The sequence below is a fragment of the Microcebus murinus genome, chromosome 2, assembly GCF_040939455.1.
Source record: "Microcebus murinus isolate Inina chromosome 2, M.murinus_Inina_mat1.0, whole genome shotgun sequence".
In the NCBI taxonomy this organism is placed as follows: domain Eukaryota; kingdom Metazoa; phylum Chordata; class Mammalia; order Primates; family Cheirogaleidae; genus Microcebus; species Microcebus murinus.
This window is the reverse complement of record NC_134105.1, coordinates 123,560,739-123,587,046: the sequence shown is the minus strand read 5'-3', so window position 1 is coordinate 123,587,046 and position 26,308 is coordinate 123,560,739. Positions and strand designations below refer to the sequence as shown.

At 42.0% G+C, this 26,308-nt stretch overlaps 1 protein-coding gene and 1 long non-coding RNA gene across 5 annotated transcripts in view; one reads left to right on the top strand and one right to left on the bottom strand.

The window, feature by feature from the left end:
* Positions 1 to 2,547, bottom strand: part of RASAL2 (RAS protein activator like 2) — a 372,653-nt gene extending 370,106 nt beyond the window's left edge. For 3 of the 4 annotated variants that reach the window (XM_076000403.1, XM_012778772.3, XM_076000404.1), the window contains exon 1: positions 1,707 to 2,547. In XM_076000403.1, the coding sequence (XP_075856518.1) occupies positions 1,707 to 1,908 (202 nt within the window). In that variant the 5' untranslated portion in view covers positions 1,909 to 2,547. The remainder of the gene's footprint in view (positions 1 to 1,706) is intronic. The other variant, XM_012778780.3, reaches the window with a different exon arrangement.
* Positions 2,030 to 21,762, top strand: LOC142869605 (uncharacterized). Its single transcript, XR_012918204.1, has 4 exons — positions 2,030 to 2,106; positions 18,342 to 18,401; positions 19,037 to 19,181; positions 21,513 to 21,762. It is a non-coding gene; the product is annotated as an uncharacterized LOC142869605 (long non-coding RNA).
* The last annotated feature ends 4,546 nt before the right edge of the window (positions 21,763 to 26,308 follow it).

The following is a 26,308-nucleotide window of genomic DNA, read 5'->3' as shown; positions in this document are numbered from 1 at the left end:
TATATTTGTTTATAGACATATTTATATCTTTACATGCAAAGAATGATAGTTAACACTAGGTCTCTAAAACCCAGACAGTTTTAGACACTGACATACTTAATTATCACATATACTATTCTTACAGTAACATGGCCCTATCTCTAATGTCACATAAAAAACAGTATGTCAAAGAGGTGTATAAGGAGAAAGATGGAATGGGAAAATGCTGTAACCACAACATATTCTAATTGATACGCATTTTCAGATTCTCATCAACATTTGTTATAAGCGATCAGCTAAGTAGGATTAGCAGGCGGATAGAAAATCAGGCACCTAAGTTTTTAATCTAATTTACTGAGAATGAACTGGGTGACCTTGCATCATCTCCCATTCCTTTTCTTTAATTCTTCCAGTTAAATAGAATAGCATCAATAATACTTATAAACACCCAATGAAATACACAGTGGTGCATACAAAAATCCTTAAGAACTGGTTAGAAGGACCGCATAGTTACAATTGAAAGGGCTATTAGAGATGACTTAATCCAATCCACTCATTTTACAGATGATGAATCCAAGGCCAAAAAAGTGATCTGATCTGCCCCAAATCCCATAGCCACTTAGCAGCAGAAATGAGGCAAGAACCCAGATCTCTGAACACTTAGTTCTGTAATCTTTCTGACAGTGATGGACATCAAGTCCTGAAACCAACTGAACTACCCAGAAACAACTTAAAAGTCTTGGTCACTCCTGAATAATAAACATATATTCTGTTCAGATGGATGAAAGAAAAAACATAATGTACTCAATCACTAAAGGCTTAGATGCATATGACTGCAGGATAACATCTTAACATTGTGTTTGATCCCAGGTGCTTCAAATTTGCCATCTTATACTCAGCCACATTACTAGTATCTTTTGTAGTCATGTGAATTAAGTGATAAACAGCTTGCCATTTCAATATTTTGGAAAGCCACAGCTCAGTCCTGAATGCCAGACTATAAATCCTTGGGCTATGAGTTTTCAAAACCAGCATGGTTTTAATGCTGCCACAAGGCTCACCCTAGAATCTCATCATTCAGTTTTAATTAAAGAGGTGGTTACTAGGAATGCAGAAAGGGAACGTTTTAGTGTGTTCATCACTTTTAACCTGCTGAGTGGCAACCCAGTCACTTTACAATGAGAATCAGAAACAACAGTCCAATCTGAAACAATCCACACCCGTTGGAATAAGTGATTGCATTTTTTGGAGAGTAAGGTTCAGAAAGAGGTTATAGATTAGTATGTTCCCACCAAATAAATACTTTGGGTTTTTTGTTTCCTTCATCAGCTTTTTCATAAGGTCTTGGTTTCCAGTCTTGCCTCACTCAACAAGAGAAAGAGATGAAACCTCATTCCCTTGGTTTCATGGCGTGTTCCACCATACCTTTTGAAGACTGGTTGGCAGATCCCTTGAAATAATCGCCTAAGAATTATGTCCGGATAGCCCAATTTAACATTAAACTTACGGTAGGTGTCTGAAGAGCTCCAAAGACCACACTGAGTTACATCTCTACCCAGGAGCTAGGCTGAAGAAACTTGTCAGAAACATGCCCCCAGAACAGAAAAAGGATGTGGAAACTGACCGAGGATGAATGAAGACTGGGAGTGGGACTGAGACTAGAGAACGAATTTCAGCCCGAGCAAGAATAAGAAACACCAGCCTCTAAGGCAGCTTGCGGTCCTTACCGTAGACTCGGACCCAGCTCTGTTGCTGGCACACGGACTCCAGGAGGATCCGATCCAACATGCCACCGGCCACAGCCCCACTGGCCGAGACAGCCGCGTCCAGTTCCTCCGGGGGCAGCGGCGAGTCGGACTCGAGCCCCGGGAACATCTCGGGCCAGGACAGCGCCTCCGTGACTCCTCCGGACGACGGGGAGAGCTCCATGGTGCCGGCGGCGGCGGGCAGGGCGGGGAGAGCGCGGAGCGGGCAAGGACGCGAGCCGGCGGCGGGACCCGCTCACCGCCTTCCCGCTCGCCGCCCGCCCGGCGCTCGCGCGCGGCAGCCCACCTGCAGCCGGCGGGCGGGGCCGCGGCCGGGAGGCGGACCCGGCGTGGTCCTGGCCGGGGCTGGGTCCGCGCTCAGGTGCGTGTGGGGCCCCCCCGGGCAGGGACGCGGAAAAACTCGGGAGGGGAGCTCGCCCTCCCGCCCCTCAGAGCCGCCTTCCTCAGCGGCGCCCGCGTCTCCCGGGCCAGACCCGGCTCGGGCTGCGGATGGAGCGGGGCCGGGCGGGGCTGGGCTTGGGGGCGTCGCCGCCAGGGGCCGCCCCTCCGACCGGCTAACGCCGCCGCCGCCGCTCTGGGGCTCCGAGCGCCGGCTCCCTCTTCCCGGGGAGGGGTGGAGGACGATGGCCCCAGGGTCTTGCCCGCCCGTCCTCAGCACCCCCCTCTGGAAGGAGCCGGCCAGCCCTAATCCTCAGGCCGCGGCTCCGGCTCCGCGGCGGACCTCACGAGACCGGCAGCCGCGGCGCTGGCGGCGGCAGGCGGCATCCCGGGGTGATAGGCCGGAGCAATCGAGAGCCGAGAGCCCGGCCGCGTGTGCAACCGAGTAACCCAGCGGGGAGGAGCTGCCGCCGAAGGCAGGAGGAATCGGACGCCGAATTATTCATCTGGCCTGTCCCGCCTACTTTCCGAATGCCCTCCCTAGGACTAGCGAACGGTCCCGCTTTCCCGGCTGCTGCTCAGAGTAGAGCCGCGTGGGGAGGCGGGGAGGAAAAGGGGTGCGGGAAATTTAAAGACAAAGGAAAAGGGCTCCCCTTTCTTCTCACCACTTTCCTATTTTTTTGTATTTATTTATTTATTTTTGGACCAGCATATCTTTCTTATTGGACGAAAAGATTGAAGAGGCTGCTTCATTTTACAGCCACCCTAGAGGAAACGCCTTCTTCCTTCCCAGGAGGACGGGCAGCGGGTCTGGACTGCGGGGTACGTGCAGGATCCGCGCTGACGCCGACTGGTCACGGTGTGAATCGCGTGGCTGAGAAGTGCGGTGCGGACCGACGGACGGTCTCGCAAGCACACGAAGTGCGCAAAACCCCAGCATTTACCAAACATGTTTCTCTGCTTTGCCTTTGATCTTTGTGTAATATGTTGGCTTTTTTTTTCTTACTAATATCATTTGCGTTTTATTTTTGGTCTGTTTGTAGACAGTTTCTCCTTCTGACCACGGCGTTAGTTTTATGTCCACCCACGGCGGGATTCACCAGTTCAGGTTGCAGAAATTATTACTGGCAAAATAATAATGATTTTAAAATTGAACAATAACAACTGTGCCTTGCATGTAGTAGGTCTACAACAATGTTTCTTGAATATGGCTGCTTAATATGGAGCAAGATTTTCCGTATTCACATGTTGCTTTTTTTAACACCTTGTGGGAGCTTTTGTTTAGTGCCCCCCCTCCCCCACCACACACACACACAGTTTCTCTCTACTTTGCAGAGACTGGTCTACAAGGGAACATTTTAGTTTTCTCGTTTTTAGGTGTCCTGATGTGTTGTTTGGGCTTACTGAGAGTTATGAGGATGCATTCTGTGATTTTATCCAAACTCTCCAAACTATTACTCTATTTAGAGTTGTAGTATTTCAAAACAGGAAGTGTCTTTAAAGATAATCTCATTCTGCCTCTTGTTTAACAGGTGAGGAGACTGGGGAATAGCCAGTTTACCTGGCAAATCAACCACTAATACAGATAGTTCTACAGTGTCTCAATGATATTAGCTACTTCAACTTTGTTCCCTCAAGAACTTTTGGGATTAAGCTTGTTGATCTGTGGCTTACTGATTTATTGGAGTGGTCATTTCTAATGTCTAGAATTGCTTGCTTGCTTACTATCTGACTCCATAGTCAGATAGTTCTAAACAATAGTATGTGCTATAGTGTAGATGAGGGAAGGTATTGAAGCCAGGAGATTACAAGGCTCAGCACTGAGCAAACCTAGGACATTTTTATTTATACTAACTTCCTGTTGGAGTCATAGTAACATAAGTCAGACAGCAAGTGAATATGGGCATCAAATGTACAAATTTGAGTATCTCTTTGTTAGGCAATATATAAGGAATTTATCCAAGCAATTATCTCAAAAACAGCATTATGAGTGGCATATGAAACATGCCCAGAGGTTTTTTTCCAAACTTGCTCTCTCAGTGGCATCATCTATTCCTGAGCTAAAGAAAAAGCCTCTGCCAACCCCCAGTAATCCTGCTTTCTTAGTAATCCTACTTTCTTCATCCAGACCCACCAAATACCAGTCCCTAATTCACTTTCCCATCTTGACCCCAGTCTAGCTGTGGGTCATTATCTAAGCCGTTAAGTAACAGTATGTCTGGAATTATCTAATGTTCACAATGTAAAAGGAAAATACTTGGATAACCTGAACAATAATTCTGTGAGATAAGAAGAACCAGTACTTTTTAATAACCATTTAACAAATGAAAAAACTGAAGCATAGAATTCTATTAAGTAACCTACCTAAATGTAGCTAGTTAATAAACTGAGATTAAAACACTAGTCTCAGGCCGGGCGCGGTGGCTCAAGCCTGTAATCCTAGCACTCTGGGAGGCCGAGGCGGGCGGATTGCTCGAGGTCAGGAGTTCGAAACCAGCCTGAGCAAGAGCGAGACCCCATCTCTACTATAAATAGAAAGAAATTAATTGGCCAACTAATATATATATATATATAAAATTAGCCGGGCATGGTGGCACATGCCTGTAGTCCCAGTTACTCAGGAGGCTGAGGCAGAAGGATTGCTTGAGCCCAGGAGTTTGAGGTTGCTGTGAGCTAGGCTAACGCCACGGCACTCACTCTAGCCTGCGCAACAAAGTGAGACTCTGTCTCAAAAAAAAAAAAAAAAAAAACACTAGTCTCCTAATTTTTAAATTAATTAGTGGATCTTGATTTTTTTAAGGGTGTTTTTCTTCTGACATGTATGGAACTAAAAGTAATGGGTTTTGCAAATTATTATTACTTAGGAAAAATATTGAAGAAAAACAAAACAAAAAAATTATAAACCAATTTGCATTGCTGGGAGGCAGTTAACCCTACTTGGATTTACACCAGTGGTATCTCCTTGGTGTACCCAAGATTTTAATGTGGTAATCAATCCTTGGCTGATAAAGACTTAGTTTACATTGTAGCTTGCAAACAGTCCTTTGTTTGTCAACTACAATATAGCTAAAGTCTCATTTCCATGTCAGCTCTCTCCTCTCCTCCTTCCTCCCAGCTCTAGAGCTACGGACACGAAGCTCCCAGTAGTGATCTACGGATGCACTGTCTTTGAAACTCATAACTCCAAGAATCAAACCTAAGACCCAGGATAGGTAGGAACTAAAAATTAGGGAACTATGGAGGAGAAAAAATAATAAATTTCCTAGGTCTGAAAAACAAAGTCTGGCAAGAGTCTGAGATTTCTAAAAAAAAAAAAAAAAAAAAAAAAGGAAAGAGGCCTTCTGTTTTGGTACACATTGCCAATAATAAGGAGAAATGAAGGTTTTTTATCTTTTCTGTCACAACCTGGGATATGTGTCCAATTTTCTTCTCCATTCACTTGTCAGAAAACACATGCACAACACACACACACACACACACACAAGAGGTTTCCTCTTCACAAATGCTGTTAACTATTTTCTTATAGCCAGTACCTTCTAGGCTATATAGATACCACCCTAATCAGATAATCCCCAAAACAATAATGAAACTTTTAAACTATGGTTCACCATCCTCTCCCTTTCAATATTCCATCTCCCCTTGGACATGGTGATGCAGCACTTCCCTGATTTATTCTATAACACTGACCATGCCCAGTCCATCATAAGGGAAGAATTTAGACATTTCCCAAGATTCTGTCACCTGTCTTCCTCCCACCTCCCTCTCCAATTCCCTGGTCCAAATCCGCTTCTGTGATTTCTGCTCTCGTTTGGATAATTGACTTTCAGATACCCATCTCGAGCCCCATCCACAGTACTGAGGTCTGATCAGGAGTTTGTAAATGTTGACCACCTCCACCAAGATATACTTCCTGAACTTCAAACTCAATGCATGGGAAATGATAACTTCATATTCTGCTTACCCCTGGCCCAAACACACTTGCCTTCTTGAACTTCCTTTTTATGTTAGTGGAACTAATAGATTCTACCTCACATTTGCTTATACAGGAGTTACCTTTGAGTCTTCTCCTCCACCCTGCCTTGCATAAATCCAACCCCTACTTTCTATTCCTATTGACACCATCCTAGCTCAGACCAGGTTAGCTTTACCAAGATTATTGCAATAGCTTTTTAGCTGTTCTCCCTCCTCTGAGGCCGTTCCACCTCCACTTCTTCCTATGCTTTTTGTAGGTGAATTATCCTAAAGCACAGTTCAGACCAGGTCACATTCAAGCTCAAAGAATAAAAAAAAAAAAAGCTCCATTGCCTGCTAAGTAAAATGCATGCTTTTACATTTGGAAAGCTAAAAGGGCCTTCCAAATGTGGTCTCAAACCACCATTGCTACCTCACTCATTGCATGTGCCCAGCCAACCCAAATGGCTCACTGTTGCCCAAACACATCCAGCACTTTCCTTGCCCCTTGCCTCTGTGTAATTTTTTTCCTCCACCTGGAACATCCTTTCCTCCCTCTCTGCCTGCTAAAAACTGACCAACCTTCAAGGGCCCATATCACATACCAATGTCCTCCTCCATCAAGTCATTTCCTATCTTCCAAGCATTTCCTCCAGCATTTCCAAGCTAACAATGATCTCAGCCTCTTCTGAGTTCCTTTAGCATTTGTTCCTGTCTGTTTTCTGATATCAATCACAGTATATATGGTGGCACAGTCTTTTGTTCTTAATATCTGCTATTAGGTTACGAACATCTTGAGGGCAGAGACATTGTGTTACTCATGTTTATTCCCCACAGTATCTTTCACATAACAACCCTTCAATGAAACCAAAACACATGTAACAAGAAATTACACTAAAGGGAAAAAGAAAACCTGGTTTTGTTCATAGATGTTTGGAGCTGCAAAAGATACTAAAAGATCAGGTTAATGATGCAACTCTCATGCAACTCTAATCATGCAACTCTCATTTTTTCTTCTGCCCCTCCCCATGTTAACAATAAACATTCCTAGTCCCGGGAAAATAACATTACTTGCCCAAGGTCACAAAACTAGTGCCAGAAGAAAGATTAGAATTAAGATCTCCTGAATCTCAATTCATCAGCCCTATCAAAAGATTTATTCCTTCCCACCCTTTTCTGTCCTTTTCTAAATTGACATTTTTCTTGTTGATAATGATTTTCTCAGTAAAGTAATTTTATTCTTAAACATATTATTTAAGCTTAAAACATTTGTGCCATATTCCTGGCCCCATATATAATTTTAGCAAAAGTATGCTTTAGAAAAAAAAAATAAAACCAAAGGACCAAACAGAGACATCAGAGAAACATCTGGTCTGATTCATCAGGGTAGCAGCAACATTTCTATTTATACATGAGCACAGCCCTATCTTTGTAGTTCTCAGCTGTTCCTCATTGCTCTGTATGTTCCCCTTTTTAACCTTGTCTGTCCCTCATCAAGATAGTATCCTGCATGCTGAGCCTTAAGCAGAATCTAATACAATACAATAAAATAAAATAAAATAAAATATATTCCCTACTCCCTAGAAACGGGTATTTTAAAAGAACCATTTCTCTACTTTCTCTATTTGCTCAAGAGTGTAGGACAGCAAGCCTCAAGTGGCTGGGTGGCTGCCGTTCATTCCACAGCACTCTGGGTAGAAAGAAGTTGAATAAAAACCAAAGTTGTGGCATGAATCAAGTTTGGAAGCAGGTCAGATAGAAAAGGAGTGAGTATTCTAAATGGAGGAACTGAGGTTAATGTAGAGAATTTAAGGAGCTCTGACTCTCCTCACAGCAACATTTGATAGTGATTATAAATCAGGACTGCATGATCTCAGGCAGTCATTGGTACAACAGAAAGCTTAGGTGTCTTCTTGGGTTTTGTGAGTGCCTTTCATATAGGCCTGTGTTCCCTAAGCGAAGGCCACTGTTTACGCCAACCAATGGCAATCCTGTTTGGGAAAGCAGGAGGGCAGGCTGAGACACACAGACCTCCACTAGTCACTTCTTGGCAAAAACTCCTCCAAAGTAATGACCTCGCCTCAACATTCAACTACAGAAATGCAAAAAGAATAAAAACACTCCATGGAACCACAGTGGCCCCTGACATCGGGGCCTAAGTAAAACCTTTAGGTTCTGAGCAGTGAAAATAATAAGGTGCCCCACCCTACCCCATGTACTCAAAAAAAATTGTTTTGCAAAGTGTTACAAAAAGCAACAAAGTTCTGATTTTTTTTCTGTTATTACCACTACAGAATTTGTTTCAGAAATGGCAAATTTAAAACTCTTAAAAGTTTTGTATGTGGTTTTGTGTGTTGCTGTTTTCCAGTGTCCTAAACACGGTATCTGTTGAGTAATCCAGCTCTACTTAAAATGCCAGCATTCATTAACAGACACAATGTATGATGGGAGATCTTCAGCAAATTAATTTCTGTCCTTCTAGTAACTATAGAAACACCAAGTTACTTCATCCTAGCCAAATAAAATGATCACTCCCTTAGCTTTGTGGTTCTAATGAGCCCTCAAAAGATGCGATTTAAAAAACAAAGCCAAATGATTCTAGAGCAGATATTTTAAAAAATAAACCCACTGTCCTCATATTACTCTGAGAAAAATATTATCATAATTGGTCAATATGTGGAGGCAACACTGACCCATTTTCATTTTGTCTGTTGTATAGCAAAGGTGCCAAGACATCGGTTATAATAGCTGGAGCCTATTTAAGACTCTTGTGAATAAAGGCCCCAAAATATCCAAAATATGTCCCTTATAACCTGTCATCTCAATGTGGATGAAGATGGTCATAATAGCTCCTGAAATGTCTCCCCATTATTGGTCAGGGTTGATCATTAGTTTTATGAAGAAGAAACCTGGAAAGTCTTTTTGGTCATTTTTCCATCAACCTGTAACAGGAGGTTCTTAACAAGACAAATAGAGAAGAGCTGGAAGAGTGAGGAGCAGGCAGTCAGAAATTGGGATACTGGGATTTGAGACTGCTGAGGCGCAATATCTGAGTTGACAAGACACAAAATGTGGTCCAGAGACATGCATAACTAAAGTAGATTGGAGGATAAGGTCACAAGGGTTAAGGAGGTACAAAAATTAGGACGTTTTTGGATCAGTTGTTGACACCAACTCCTAGGATAGTGCTAGGAAGTAGAATAAAAAGAACAATTATGAGTGAAATCCCAAAATCTTTGGGGAATGAAGGGAACTGCCCAAGAGGTTGGTTAGTGGCAGAAAGGAAGAGAGTGTAGAGGGAATGCTTACACTCTCATTTATGTGAGAGTTAAAGAGTGGTGGTCTGGAAGTAGCAATGAAGAGTCAGCCAAATGCAACCCCCTACCTCACCTCCCGCTATAGCACAACAGAACAGAGCGCATGGAAGAATGAACAGCCTCAACTAGAGAAATCTGCAGGGCAAATCCTAGCCTTGAAGGGTAAATTCCTCAATTCAAGGCAAGCAAACAGTACACTTCCAAGAAAAAAATACTAAGAATGTAGAATATCTTAATTATAATGGAATGATGGTTCCAGATGGCTCAGTGGAAAGGATGACTTAAGGGGTTTGTAGTGATAGGCAGATGTGAGAAAGTACTGAACCATTAAGGGAGTGAGGGTAAGGAGAACACTGGTGACTAGTAGCACTTCCCTTTTGACTAATGGCAGAGGTTTATAGGGATGAGAGAGAGATGGGCTTCAAATATTATACTTCGGCTCACTTTGTGTGTGGGGGGGGGAGGTGTGAGAGAGAGTGTGTATGTGAGAGGAAGAGAGAGAGAGAATTAAGTAAAGTGTCTCCATGCAGAGATCAGATGAAGGCTGCCACAGAGTTTTTGGAAAGATCATAAGGACTTGGTTCTGATCCAAGCTGCCTGTCTGTCTGGAGTGGTAGCAGTGAGCCTAGTGGGGACAAAGGCTCTCTTCAGCTCTGTGGCTTAGCAGAGGGGCTCTTTTTCTATTTCATAAGAACTCAAATCTGTCTATCCCTTCATTTTATTCCAGTTGACCAGCCTTTCCTAGACTCTCTTAGTCCCATGCCCTGCCTGGGACTAGTTGATCATCTGAAATACTCTTACTCTAGTCCCTTCTATTCCCCTGCACCCTGTCCTGCTGCATCAACTCTGGGTCATTCTCCCAGTCTGCTTTTCCTGCTCCTCCTCAAACAGCTGAGGGCTGGAGAAAATCACATAACCTAGAGTCTTGTGCTGCTGTAGATTCAAGCTCAACCAGGCCCTGAGAGACTCTTCCAATCCCCTGTACCATTCTCCCCAGCGGATAGACCTAATCTTTTGTCTCTCTCCTCAAGATCTAGTCAACTCCCAGCTCTCATTCTCAACAAATGCTTCTCCCTCCTATTTTTGAGGAACTAAGTTTTCCTTCAACATCCTCACCCCTCCACAGTCTTTTCCTTCAGGCTCAGAGGATGAGAGGTCCCTCCTCTTTTTCAAAAGCTAGACCCTTCCACCTCTTTCAGGGCTTAGGCAATTATGTTCTCTCTTTTTTCTTTCAATCACACCCTCAACATTGACTCCTTCCCTCAATTCATGTGTTCATCTCTCCCATCTAATCAAAAGCCTACTGATTGATAAAGTGCACTGATGTCTGAAACCTTCTTTGAAATGCATCCAAAAATTAAGCTTGATTGATGGATGGATAGATGTGATACACCAAATAAAGCAAAATGCTATTTGCAGATCCTAGGTGGTGCACTGTAAAATGCTTTCAACTTTTCTGTATATTTAAAAATTATCATAATATAAATATTGGAGGGATGGATTCCAGCCCGGCATCTTCATCAAGCCACCGTGTAGTCTCTCTTTTTCCTCTCTCCATATGAACTTTTTGAAAGAGTAGACTATGCTCACCATCTCCACTACCTCCTCACTTCTCAGTCACTGTTTTTCCTCAGATCTTTAAAAAAGATATAAAATGGTGTAAACACAGCTGAAGCCCCTTTTACACATCCTCCAATCCTTTTCTCTCCCAGCTACCAAGATGGCATCACTATTCTTATGTTGATATGCATCTTTCCCACACGTGTGGTTATGTGTATGCCAATCCTGCGACGATTTTTTCCTATTGAATTTTTGTCTCATGTCTTTATAAAATTTATATATGTAATATAGTCCAGAATTTACCTTTTGCATTCAGTAGTATGTTTTCAAGATTTATCTGTGTTGATACTTGTGGTATTAGCCCATTCATTTTAACTCCTATACAGTTTTATATCATATAAATAGTTCACCATTAATCTATATATTCCACTATTGAAGGCTGTTTTCAGTTTTTCATTATTGCAAACAGTAAGGCAGTGATCATCCTTAAGGAACTTCTCCTTGTGTATGTGTGTGTTTCTCTAGATATATGTTTAGAAATTGAATTGCTAAGTAGTAGGGTATGACATAATCAACACTACAAAATACTGGCAAATTTGTTTCCATCATGGTCATACCAATTCACTTTCCCATCAGCAGAGTAGGAGAGTTTCTTTCTTTGTAGCCTTAGCTATATTAGCATTATCAGATTTCTAAATTTTGTCATTCTCATATATATTAAAAACAACCCAATTTTAATTTTGCATTTTCCTCTTTAACAGAGAGATTAAACATTTTTTCATATGCTATGGACAGTTTGAGTTTCATTTCTCTGAATTTCCTATTCACATTATTTCATGATTTTTTTCCTACTACATTTTGTCTTTTCATTATTGACTTCTAAAAGTTCTCCATATATATGTATTTTTTTGGTACTCTAATCTCATCTGTTTTTTAAATATTTTCTCCTAGTCATATCTTTTGACATTGTTTATGGCACTTTCCTCACATAGAAATTTTAATTTATTATTTTTTTTCATTTAAGTTTTGCATACCTTAAAAAAGCCTCCCTTATTCTGAAATCATAAATATATTCTCCTCTATAATATTCTGAAATCTTTATTATTCTGCTTTTTACACTGAAGTCTTTGATCCACCTGATATTTATGTGTACGATGGGAAGTAAGGGTCTAATTTTTCCCTGTATGGATAGCTAATTGACCTAGCATTACTTATTGAATAGTCAGTCCAGCTTTTCCACACTGCTTTGTATGTTCTATCACACACCAAGTTCTCGTATGTGTTACTGTCTTTCCTGTTCCATTGTACCATTTATCTATTTATGTTCTGATCCCATACTGTCTTAATTATTCCCCATTCTTGTTTTTCTTTATCAAAATTGTCTCGCCTATTTTTGACAACAGTCTGCTCTTCCATGGGCTTTTAGAATCAACTGGTCAAACTTCACAAAGCAGCCTGTTGAGATTCTGATTGTAAGATGTTAAAGTAATATATTAATTAGGGAGAATTGACTCTTTATAATGTTGAGTTTCCCTTCAAGAACATGGCATATCTTTTCTATTTCATGTTCATCAATAAGGTCTTATAATTTTTTCCATATAAGTCTTAGATTTTTTTTGTTAAATTTATTACTGGGTACATTATGGCTTTTTTTGCAACCTTCATTTAGGTATTATATTTTCTAATTGGTTGTTGCTGATGTTGAAAACACTATTGATATTTTAACATTGATTTTATGTCCATCAACCTTGAAGAACTCTCTTATAAGTATTGCTAAAATGTCAAAAGATTGTCTTGAATATCCTGTGTGGACAATCATATTTGCATATAGATAATTATTTTGTTCCTTCCTTTCCAATTCCTATTCTTTCTTTTCTTCTTTTACTACATTGGTTAGGACTCCCAGAACAATGTGGAATGGATACACTATTTATATCTTGTTCTTGACTTTGAAGGGAATGTTTTTCATTTTTTCACCATTAATTATGATGTTTGCTATAGATTTTTGATATTTAAGATATTTTGATCTATTAATATTTCTGGTTTTCTAAGAAGGATATTTTAAAATCAAGAAATGAGTATTAAACTTTAAGTGTTTTTTCTGTATTTATTGAGGCAATCATTTAATTTTCTCCCTTAATTGGATATGATAGTAAATTACACTAATAGATTTTAAAAAATAGGTATCACTCATTTCTGGGATCAAACCCTACTTAATTACATTATATCTTCAATAAATTGCAAATATTTTGTTTAGTTTTTGTATGTCTACATTTATACATGAGAGTAGACAATAATTTCCCTCTTTGGTACTGCCCTTGTCTGGTTTGAACATCGTCTCTGGGTATTCAAGGGATGTGCCTCCCTACTCACTCTTCAACACGGTAACACTGTATAATGACAACTCTCAAAATGACACACAAGTGGATAAATTTAAACCATTTTCCTCTAAGCCCTATTTTGCAACACCTCTGTTACATTTGACACTTAAAATGCATTCTTTATTTTATTGATACACACTTTCCTCATTTTCTCACACGTCTTTTCTCCACTTCTTTGTGGGCTCATCTTCTCCGTGGACTGTCCCTTGTCCATCATTCTACAGATGTTCCCCAAGTGATCTGAGGCACCCTCAATGTTTTGCCTACCAGCATACAGAGATGAATTCTAACACTGTACCTTTATCCCAGATCTCGCCCCTAAGTTCTAGAATTTTCTGGTTCATTCTGGCTGTTCCAGAGGCACCTGGGACTTCCCACATTTAGAATGAAATCCATCTTCTTTATTAAACAGATTTTTCCTCCTGTTGACACAATCTTAGCTTATGACCCCATTGTTTGTGCTTGTCAGCCAAAAGAGAATCCTTTGGTAGTCTCTCTCCTTCATCTCTCAAATCCAATCCATCACCATACCCTGACAGTTTAACTTCCTAAACATTGCTTGACCTGGTCCCACTTCTCCATCTTCACTATCCATGTAGATAGGGTTCTCTGCATCTTTCACCTGGACTAGAACAAAAGTTTACTAAATAAAAATTTTCTTTGTTTTGTCTACCTTAAATATAGGTACAACAACAGGTGCAACTATACCCCTTTTCTAAATGATCTCTTTATAAACAATGAAATAATTTATTTAAAATGCCAATCTTACCATGCCACTTTTCTGCCTTAAAACCTTTTAGCCTTTCTACATTGCAGACAGGATGGTATGCACTTTTTAAGATGACATTCAGAGTCCCCCAACTAGGCTTTACCTTTTTCTCTAGCCTCATAAACTCATGTATTTTAATCTTGCAACTTAAAACTGCTTGTAGTTCCCTATATAGCCTATGCATTTCCCCCTTCTGTATCTTTGCCCATGCTGTTCCTTCTAAAAGTCACACCTCTGGGCCGGGTGCGGTGGCTCATGCCTGTAATCCTAGCACTCTGGGAGGCTGAGGTGGGCGGATTGCTCGATGTCAGAAGTTCGAAACCAGCCTGAGCAAGAGCAAGACCCCATCTCTACTATAAATACAAAGAAATTAATTGGCCAACTAATATATGTAGAAAAAAAAATTAGCCAGGCATGCTGGCACATGCCTGTAGTCCTAGCTACTCGGGAGGCTGAGGCAGAAGGATTGCTTGAGCCCAGGAGTTTGAGGTTGCTGTGAGCTAGGCTGACGCCATGGCACTCACTCTAGCCTGGGCAACAAAGCAAGACTCTGTTTCAAAAAAAAAAAAGTCACACCTCTGCTTCCATGTCCCTCTCCTACCCCTAAGCCCAATCCAATTTTCCTTCCCATCTCTGTCTAACTCTTTACATCCTTGAAGACCCAACTCAGTTGTCAACTCATTCAAAAAACCACCGCTAACTTTGACCCCTTCAAAAACTTCACTACTGCCTCTCCATTGATCTCCCAAAAGCCATGATTATTTCCATATTTTGTTCTTCCTACATTGCATTGTAATTATCTGCCTATCTATCCCCACTGAACTGTGAACTCATCAAGAGGAACAATTGTGTTTTATTCAGATTTTAAGTTCTAGAACCTACCAGACTATTTGGCACATAATATTTTTTGAACTCAATGAGTAAGTGATTTAGTTGAATTGAATATGTTCTTTGCAGAAAACTTTTGGTTTTTCTATTATTACTTAAATTTTAATTTTCACTAGCCTTCTACTACATCGATTTCATGAGTTTAATTTTTATTGCTCTGGCTAACCAACTCTAGAAGTAATAAAAAGCAGTGACCTGTCACTGTTGTGATAGGTGGCTAGCACGGTCTAGGTGGAAGTATGGAAGGAACCACAGGGGAAAACAAACAAAGAAGGCAGGATAGAATGATGAAAAGAGAGGATCAAAATTGAAATCTACAATACCTATTGTTTCAGTCAGTTTGGGCTGCTACAACAAAGTACCACAGACCAAGTGGCTTATAAACAATAGAAATTCATTTCTCACAGTTCTGGAGGATGGCAACCCTAGATCAGGGTGCCGGCATGGTTGGGTTCTGGTGGGAGCTCTTCTGGGTTGCAGACTGTTATCTTCTCATTGTATCCTCACATGGCAGGTAAAAGGCAAGAGAGCTCTCTGGGGTCCCCTTTATAAGGGCACTAATTCATTCATTAGGGTACCACACTCATGACCTAATTGACTCCCAGAGACTCTACCTTAAAATCCCATCACGATGGGAGATAGAATGTCAACATACGAAAACTAGAGTTTTCACTAATAGTGAGTACCGATTAATATTTATCAGCAGAATCCTGCTCTCAGTGGCTCCTGGATTTTTTGTGAAACCAAACATCACCTTGTAGTTTACAGAAACTCAGCTAGAAATTCCATCCCAAGTCTTATGTAAAAGGCATTGCTCTCCCCAAACCCCCTGAGATTCTTCTGGGCTGCCCACTCTCTTGGTAGCCTCAGGGTTTGATTTTTGGCTTCCATTGAATTCCCATTCTTCACTCTGTATCTTGCAGCTGTTCCTTTATCTTCTTTTGGCATTGACCCAAGGGAGGGCACAGCCCCTCCCCCTTGATTTCTCATCCCAAATTCATGAGAGGCAGCTGTGTGTGGTAGACTCTTTCCGGCAATTCAAAGAAAATGTTTGCCATATAGGGGGCCTATATGGCAAATATGCAGCGCTCTTTAGCAGCCAGTTCAAACCTGAAAACTTGATTTCCTTGTTCTATTTCCACCATGTACGTGTAAACCTCTTGACATTTTGCTCAACCTTCTCTCCTACTCTTCCTCCTCACTTACCTCTTCTCTCTTTTTCCTATATCTCCCAATAACTTCTTATACAAAATTATTTGTGAACTTTTTAATTTTTTCTTTTTCTGCAGCTCTTATCTCTGTAGAGTATAATTTTGTGATCTTTTTGTTGTTTCTTTCCAACCCATACAGAGCCTCACCTACCACCCTTTAGGCACCTTTTAAGATATTATTCTAAACAAAGATAATTTTGTACCTAAAAAGAACTCATGTATCAGTTTGCAAAATAAGTTTTCATTCCTCTACTACATTTCTATTTAGAGTGTATACATTTTTATATTTCAGCTATTTAATAAATCCAATATTGATCATTTTAATCCATGTGATTATTTCTTCTCAACATAACTTTTGTTTATTCATAAAATCCCATGTAAAAGAACACTTTTAGTCACAGATAATGACTGGCGTTCTAATCAGTTAGTGGCAACCAACATGGACAGTCACCCCAGTGTCCAGGTTGGGATAATCAAAGTAAGTAGTCTTTATAGACTTATGTCTGAACTAGGCCTCAAAATAGTCTTGACTTATGACCTTTAAATAAACATTCCTTGTATTTGATACATATATATGTGGCCAATAAGAATGGGATGCTTCTGCACAATAGCAAATATCGGCGGTACCAAAACTTCTAGAATTCCAAAGAGATTCCCTCTTTTGCAAACCCCTGAATTCAATTCTTCCAGCAAATATTTAAGAGCTTACTGCGGGTCAGGCACTGGGATAAACCTTGAGGACTGAATGGTGAAGAAAAGAGTTGAACTCTGCTGGTGTGGAGCTTACATCCTAGTGGGAAACGTAATCAATAGGAAGGAAGTAGATAATTACACATCTGGTAAGTTCTGTGAAGAAAGTCAGCATGGTGAGTTGATGGAGAGTAAGAGGGGGTAGAGGAAAGAACTCTTGATGGGTAGTTTGGGAAGGCCTCCTTGAGCCTTGATCTGTTGTCTGAGACATAAGTGATGAGAAGGAGCCAGACCCCCACGCCCGTCTCATCCCCCACCCCACAGCAGAAGCCAGACTGCAGAGGTAGACAGTGTAAAAGGGGAAAAAAATCACCAGCAGAGACCAGGATGGGGAACCTGAGTCATACAAAGACAGAGGAAACGAATTAAGAGGCCATTGTAGTAGTTCTGGAAAGAGATTGCAGCATGGACTAGGTTGTAGCATTTGAGAGAGAAGGAAGGAGATGTAGTCAGGATATATTTTGGAGGTAGACCTATAGTAGTAATAGTAGTATTTGCTGATGGGTTATATATGGGTTATGTATATGGGATGAGAAAAAAGAATCAGGGATAACTTCTGTGTTTGTGTCTTGGGTGACTGTATAGTTCATTTTGACACTAAGATGGAGAAGACTAGAAGAACAGGTTTGGGTGGGTGTTCCATTTTAGATCCACAAGTTTGAGATGACTCTTGCACGTTCAAATGGAGATATTGGACATATGAATCTGGAGTTTTGGGGAAAGGTTAGGGCTGGAAATATATATTTGGAATAATCAGCACATAGACACTATCTAAAGTCACAGAATTGAACGGACTGTCCTAGGGAGAAAGTTACACTTAGAGAAGAGGGCCCAAGGCTGGTCCCTGAGGCATTCCAACATTTACAGGTCAGGCAGAAAAATTAGAGAAAAAAAAGACTGAGAAGGAGTGGCCAGTGAAGCAGAATAAAGCCAAGAGAGTGTGGTATCTCGAAAGTCAAGGAAGAGTTAAGTTGGGGACAGAGTGGCATATCCACTATATAGTGCATATCCAATGCAAGAATCAATGAGCTTTCTTAGCCTGAAGACACAGGTCAAGAAAGGCTTTGACTTCAACATTCAGGAAAGGTTTTGCATCCTAATTATCTTAATTGGGCGTCTGAAGAAGCAGCTGATCAGGATATGAGCATGCTTACGGTTTTTCCAGGCTTGTGATTGAGCATATAGTGGTAGGCAGTGAACAAGTGGCTCTGAGCTGCCTCTATGTTGGCATAAATTTGTTGGCTGATTCTTAGTAGATAATTCCAAAAGATCTTTGTGATGAGAACAAATTGTAAAGGCATGATTATAAAATTAGTATGGGAGTTTCACAATTTCCATGGTAAAAGCAGAATTATCTTTGTTAATTTGTATCTCATTCTTTTTCCCTGAAGGCATTGATCCTTGGGAATAAGGAGTGGTGCCTCTTTGTTATCCTTGAGGGTTCCTTGTGGGTAAGTATAGCTCCCAATGAAAGTGGAAGCACTGATGGAAAGAAACACAACTTTTCATTTTTATCACTATAAATAGTAATGGCATTCTAGAAAGCATTCCCTTGATGGCAAGTCCTGTGCCAGTGTAGGATACAGCATTGTGATACAAGCTAAATAGCTTGTCATAGTCAATTTGCTGACACACAGCTTTGACACAGTCAGTTTGATGCCAGGAACATCTTGATGTGGCTGCCTTGATGTGCCTGTTTTGATATGAGAACGTTGTGACTCTGCCCCCCAAAAACCTATAAACTTTTGCTTAGAAAAGACATGACCAAGTATGTGCATGATCGATCTCTTCACCCACTCCCTGAGCCCACCTCATCCCTGAGCCCAAAGCAGAAGCCAGACTGCTGAGGTAGACAGTGCGACCCTTGAAAGGGAAAACATCAGCGTAAGGGAGGGAAGGGACTGGAACAGTGGCCCTGGGTCAGCAACACAATGTGAAGGTTGAGAAAGATAATTCTGGTAAAGTTGGACTCTGTTCTTGAGCCTGTCCTGTTTCGGCCCCTTGCAGAAGCCGCCCAACACACTCTTGCAAACTGAAAGAGGCTTAAGGAGCTCTGCTGTAAGACAAACCTCTGTACCCTTCTCAGGAGCTCAAAAGCGTTGTGGATGGCCAGGCATTTCTTTGACAAGCCATGTACCATTGAGTGAGGACAATACCACTGAGCAGGGAGATTAGAAAGAGCCACAGCACTGCACACCCGAACCGGAAGCAGCAACCTCAGGCTGATACGGGTATGGAGGAATAAGATGTTGGATTTGGGGATGATCCAGGGCTCTCATTTTGTCATTCTGGTGTGACTAGACAACAGGGCAGGGAAAGTAAAATGCCTTGGGCTCATTGTCCCACTCATAGTATCAGGGATCTAAGTATCCTATCTTATTTCCCCCAGTACTTCAGTAGAGAATATAAATTGCCTTCCTTTAAGTCCTTTTCGTCCCTAATAACTCTCTCTTCAAACAACAATAGAACTGAAACATTTACTCTGGGCACCCAATTAAATCATTAATATGATTAATGGTATAATTTCTCCAGTACTAGGTATTCATATCACTTAAGCTCATGAAATAAAATATTAAATTTTTTAAAAAGATGAATCTCTATTTTTGTCACCATTATCTCTTTAAAGATTTGAAATATTATTTAATTGAATTTTTAAATGTTCATGAAGAGTACTGAATGATATGTAATGTGAAAATCTATACAGTGCACATGATTTGTTTCCTGGAAATAGGAATTTCCCCTATCCCCAAACCCATTTATGTCATCTTCCACTGAAAAGATTTTCTACTTTGTTTTAGTTTCACCCCTTTCCAGATACTCTGATTTTAATCCAGGTCAGCAAATATGTATTGAATATTACCATGTATCAGTCACTTTGCTGGGTACTGTGGGAACAGAAATATGCATATGAATCAGGATTATCCCTGGCCCTTAAGGAACATGGGGAGGGGGGGAGATAGACTTGACTGTTAATAAAATAAAAATAAATAGAGATATCATTGGGCATTTTTCTTACACCTGTAAATATCATCTGATAAATGTCAGGTGCCATAAACTAGCATAGTCAAAATTATTTGGGTCCACAATGACTGGAGCAAAGGAAAACAACATGCAACTCTGGAGAGCCTGCTCTGTGACAGCCTGGCTAAGTGCTTTACATATCTTATCTCATTTAATCCTCCGGCAGCCCCATTTCACAAAGGAGGAAACAGCAGCTCAGCAACAGTAAGTAACTTGCCCAAGGTCACATAGCTCAGATTTGATGTGAAGGCCAAATGCAAACCTAGCAGCCCCGCTCTGTTCAGTCACTTCAAGGAAGGCAGCCATGTGAAGGACAGTTGAGGGAATAGAACAACTAGCAGCTTCTGATTTAAACAGGCCCTACTGTTTGAAAGAATGACTTCGGGTTATTAAAACTTTATAAACAGAAGGTAAAACAAATAGTAGGTATAGTCCATCTAGAGCCGCTGCTGAGCAGTCGGTGGGCACACGGGTCAAAATGGCTATTTGTAAATATAACTTTTATAAAGTTTGTCAGGGTTACTGACATAATTACTTACAGGGTTACTTTCATACTTTCATAATTAATGAAAGTAACCAAAAAAAGAGTAGTGAAAACATAACGTTTAGCTTTCCAAATGACTGTACCCATTCTTTAGCTTCTTAAATCTAGAAAGTTACCTTTTTCTCCAGTGAGAAAAAGTAATAATAATATTTATTGGGCACTTACTAATGCTGGTATCTGTGCTAAATACATGACACTATCTACATGTAGATTAGAGGTTGGGATCATGGCTTTAGAACAAAGTTGAGAGAGTTCAAATCTTGGTGTTATCACCTATCAGTGACCAGCCTCCTCAAGTTACCTAACCTCTCTGGGTCTTCATTTCCTCATCTGAAAAGTGATGATAACAAAATCTACTTCATAGTGTCTGATAAATAAGCACCTGGTAAAAGTTAGCTACTATGCAGTTGGACTATGCGTAAGTACCGTACCAGATAGGAAGGGAGTTTCCTTAGTACACACACCCGTGGACAAGTCCAGGCCTTCTTCTTTTGGGCTCCCTGCAAGGAGGGCCACGTGTATAGAGGAGGCAGGACCGAGCAAAGGCTCAGAGCATGGTGGCCGTCACTATTGCCGGAAGGCCCTGTGTAGTGGGGGTGGGAGGGCGTCCTCAACTAATGCCAAAGGGAAGTGGAGCTGGCAGAGCACAGGTGCCGAGTGAAACTCAGAGAAGCCAGACAGTCTGCTCCCACCTGTGCCTGGCTGCCCCAACAGCGCTGAAAAGACCACAGCGATCACCATCTCCTAGCGTCCCCATTCTCAGGCAGACCCTTCCACGCTGTGCCAGGACTGGCTATGCAATACGACTGAAGAATGTGGCAGAAGTGATGGGACCACACATCCAAGATTAAGTAATAAAAGACACTATGGCTTCCAACTTGGTACCTCCCCTCCCCCCTCCCCCCTCCCCTCCCCCCATCCCCCCCTCCTCTCCCTTCCTCCTCTCCTCTCCTCTCCTCTCCCCTCCTCTTCTCTCCTCTCCTCTCCTCTCTCTCAGATCACTCACTCTGGGGGAGTCAGCTACCATGCCCTGAACAGCCCTATGAAACTGAGGCCTCCTGCTGACAGCCGTATAAGTGAGCTTGGAAGCAGCTCCCCCAGCTCCAGTGGAATCTACAGATGACCGAGGCCCAGCTAGTGGCTTGACTGCAACCACTTGAGAGACCACGAGGCAAAACCAGCCATTCAGCCACTCTCCAACTCCTGACCCCCACACTCTGAAATAATAAATGTTTGTTTTCTTTGACTGCTAAGTTTTATAGAGCAATAGACAACTAATAGAGTGTCTTCTTTGCTGAGCTGTCCCTATTGGCTTGGTTCTAAGTCCAACGACTCTAACACACACACACACACACACACCACACACACACACACACACAAACACCACACACACACCACACACACACACACAGCACACACACACACACAAACACCACACACACACCACACACACAGCACACACACACAGCACACACACCACACACACACCACACACACACACACACAAACACCACACACACCACACACACACACCACACACACACCACACACCACACACACCACACACACACACACCACACACACACCACACACACACACACCACACACACACACCACACACACACACACCACACACACACACCACACACCACACACACCACACACACACACACCACACACACACACACACACACACACCACACACACACCACACACACACCACACACACACACCACACACACACACCACACACACACACACCACACACACACCACACACCACACACACCACACACACACACACCACACACACACACACACACCACACACACACACCACACACACACCACACACACACACCACACACCACACACACCACACACACACACACCACACACACCACACACACACCACACACACCACACACATACACACACACACCACACACACCACACACACACCACACACACACACCACACACACCACACACACACCACACACATACACACACCACACACACACACCACACACACACACACACCATGCTCTCGGGTTCTTTCCCTTCCCTCCAGGAAGGAAGGAATCTGTTATATTCTTCAGGGACAATCAATGGCCTTGGAGGCGACTGTTCTCTTGATATTGGCTTCAGATGTATTCCTGGGCATAATTTCCTTGATGGATTTAGAGGTTCACAATTCAGAATTCTTATTTTTCTTCTTGTTTTATTACTTGCCCCACTTCCCCTACCACTCCACTCCACTTCAAGGAATAGACCATAAGGAACAGTTCCAGGAAGGCAAATAGTTAATAAATTTAATAAATCAAAAATGCTATCCCACTAAATGCGTTATCTCCCTTAACAACCCTATGACATCAGTGTTCTTATCCTCCCCCTATTACAGACAAGGGAATATCTTGCTCTAGATCACATGGCTGGTAGGTACCCAACCAGGATCGAACCCCAGATCTGGCTAACTCCAGAGCCTGTGCTCTAACCACCAAGCAATTCCACCTCCTCGTACCAGTCAAACCAACGTCATGATATTCGGCTCTAATGGAAAGATGAGATGTGTGGAGTCTGCATATCCACTGCAAGCACAGCATTTACAATAAATCACTAGTGAATACTAATTCTAAGAAAATTTATTCCACATCCAGACAAGTAGCTGACATGTCTGCATGTTTCAAACTTACTGTGGAGTGGGATAAAATCCTTTCCCAGGCAAGCTCCTGAGTCTCATGCGAAGCAGGGAATTTGGCTAAAAGTGTGTTTCGCAGGGGGGCTCTCCGGCTTTACTCCAGACCCAGCTGGAACATCTGTAACGTGTTCCCGGCCATTCTTCAAAGCAGCTCTCTTGAACCTTCTCCATTCTTCCCAAATCTTCAACCGCCCCTCCCACCCACACGCGTCACAGTCCCCTTCGCCCTCAGCAAAAGGCTCGACACCCACCGGCAGGGAGTGCCAGACACTCAGTGACAGCCACCTCAACTTCCCACAGCCTGGCCTCCCACCAGACGATGGACGCACCCTCTTTTCTGTGGCTAAAGCCCCTGTCTGTCCTTTGTATCCCACACTCTTCCACTTTTCTCCGGAATCTTGCCCTACTGATCTCTCCCTCTCTCTTCTCCATCTTTCCCTCCCCTACTACATCATTTCATCAATATTTAAAATGCTCACATCTCTGCTTAACAAATAAATGCAAAACAAACAAACAAAAGCCTTCCCATGGCAACTGCCCTTTCTCTCTCATCCTTCTCTCAGCCACCGTTTTCAGGAATCGTCTATGCTTGGCATTACTACTTCCCTAAACTTCCACTCACGCCTTATCCCACCACATCTCACTTCTTTCAATCTGGTGTCACCAAGGGCACCAAAAAGCCCATTATTGCAAAATCCTAGGGACACTACTCACTGTATTTACCTTTCCACCTCTCAGTGTTTGACATGACTGTTCGCTCTCTTGTGAGCTACTCTTGTTGCCTGGCTGGATACTCTTTCTCTCTCTCTGCTTGTGCTTGTTTGTGCTCCTTTTCTACGGCCATCTTTCACCCCTGGTGTTCTGGACTGGGCCTCTGCATTTCTCACCCCACATACTTTCCCTGGGTGGCTCACCTTCTCCCTTGGCTTAAGTTACTACCTATCTGCCTATGACTCCCAAATCTGTACTTTTGACCTAGATCTCCCTTCTCAGCTTTGTGCTTACCTATATATCAACCTGTCTGTTAGATATTTCCATTTACACATCCTACAGGCTCTTCAAAATCAACTGCTCCAAATGTGCATGCTTTTTCTTCCCATTTCTAATGATGTTTGACAATTATGCCTCTTAAACATTGCTCAAATCCATCCACCCTTTCTATGTCCACTATGACTGACCAGGCCAAGTCCCCATCCCCTCTAACCCGGTTACTTGACTGGCCTTGACTCCAGTCTTGTCCTACTCTAACCATTCTCTATCCTGCAGCCAGAGTGAGCTTTCTAAAATGCAAATCCTTCAGGATAAACTTCTTGGCATAGCATCATATATGGTCTCTTGTGACGTGGCTGTCTCTCGGCAAGCTCTCTTTTGCTCCCTCTCCCTGCCCCCAAGTCTTCTGCCCACCCTTGGTGAACTGACTCTGAATTCTCTGCTAAAAAGCTGTCCTTAGTCTCAATAAGACTAAATCTAGCTAACTCTTCCTCTGAGATACCCTCACTCCCCAATCAATCAATACATTGCATATGTTTCTACCTATTGTGGATGAAGTTAAAATATTCTCTTGGACATGCTCTTAAGTCTCATACAAAACAGGAAATTTGGCTAAAAATGTATGTCATGGTGGTAGGTAGAATGTGTCAACATAATTCTTAAATCCTCCCAGATTTCCTACACTTCTTCTATCACAGTATATTTGTCTGTCTACTCTCTTTAGACCCAAGGCATGTGGGGCCATGGCAATGGCAATTGAGTACAGCAGATCCTTAAATAACATCGTTTCGTTCAATGCTATTTTGTTATGATGATGAGAAAGAAAATCAATTCCTGGCCAGGGTCCCTGTCTGCATGGGTTTTCTCTGGGTGCTTCAGTTTCTTCCCATATCCGTAACACGCACACGGTAGGTGAGTTGGCGTGTCTCAATGGGCCCGGTCTGAGTGAGTGTGGATGTTGTGAGCGTGCTCCATGGTGGAATGGCATCCTGGCCCGGGCGGCCTCCTGCCTGGCTCCCCGAGCTGCCAGGAGAGGCTCAGCCAAATGTGACCCTGAATAAGCAGGTAAATAATTATCTTATTTGTTTTATTAATCTTTCTTACATGTATGCACAGCTCACATTTATTTCAATGTTTAATATTAAGAAGTGTTTGGGTCTTTTTAAAAGAAATTTGGTGATGTTTTTGTGACCAGAAATATGTTGCAGGAACTTAACTCTTGTTTATATAAATTAGATTATGGTAAAATTGGTTTTGTTATACATCTACTCACCTAAAGTCTTCATTTCCAAGAAGCTAGCAACGATGGTAAGTGAGGACTTACTGTACAACTGGTTGAGAATCAAACCCTGGAGTAAGATTGCCTGGGTTCAAATCCAGATTTACAACATCATAGTTCTATATCCTTAACCGCTTCGGTCCGGGGCTCACCGCCGCGACGCCTCGCCCACAGCCGCACGCAGTCCACAGGGCGGTCTCCCTGCGCATTGACCACGGATCCATTTTGCTCTTGTGTGACGAGGAAAGCTTGAAAGCACTGAAAGCTTGTTTTACTTTACAGGCAGCTTTACTTGTCATGTATATCAGAATACATCAGGTAACATATACAAATATTTTTTACTACGTTATTTTTAAGTGTTCACTATTTTATTTTGATAAATGAAAAATTAGAAAAGTCAAGTTTTGTTATTAACGCTAAGTCGATGCTCAGCTGTGCACCTTCATATCGCGGCTGTCGGCCACAGTCGACGCTTTGCTGTGCATGTTCATCTGTGGTTGTTGACTATAGTCCACACCTGTACCGAAGTGGTTAAAACAACTTGCTAACTTGTGTCTCCATTTTCTTATCTGCAAAATGGAGACCATAACAGGACCTAACTTATAGGCTCGTCCTGGGGGTTCAATGAGAAAAGCTAAGTAAAGCATTTAGAATGTTGCCTGGAACATAGCAAGTGCTCAATGAGTCTTGGCTGCTTCTACTTATAAAGGCAGGTACTCTACCATTTATCTCTACATAGCTACTCAATGTTTATAAAATGAATAAATGAGTGTGTCTAAACATGACACCAAAATTCTTAATATTAACCCAAAAGTGAATATTAAGT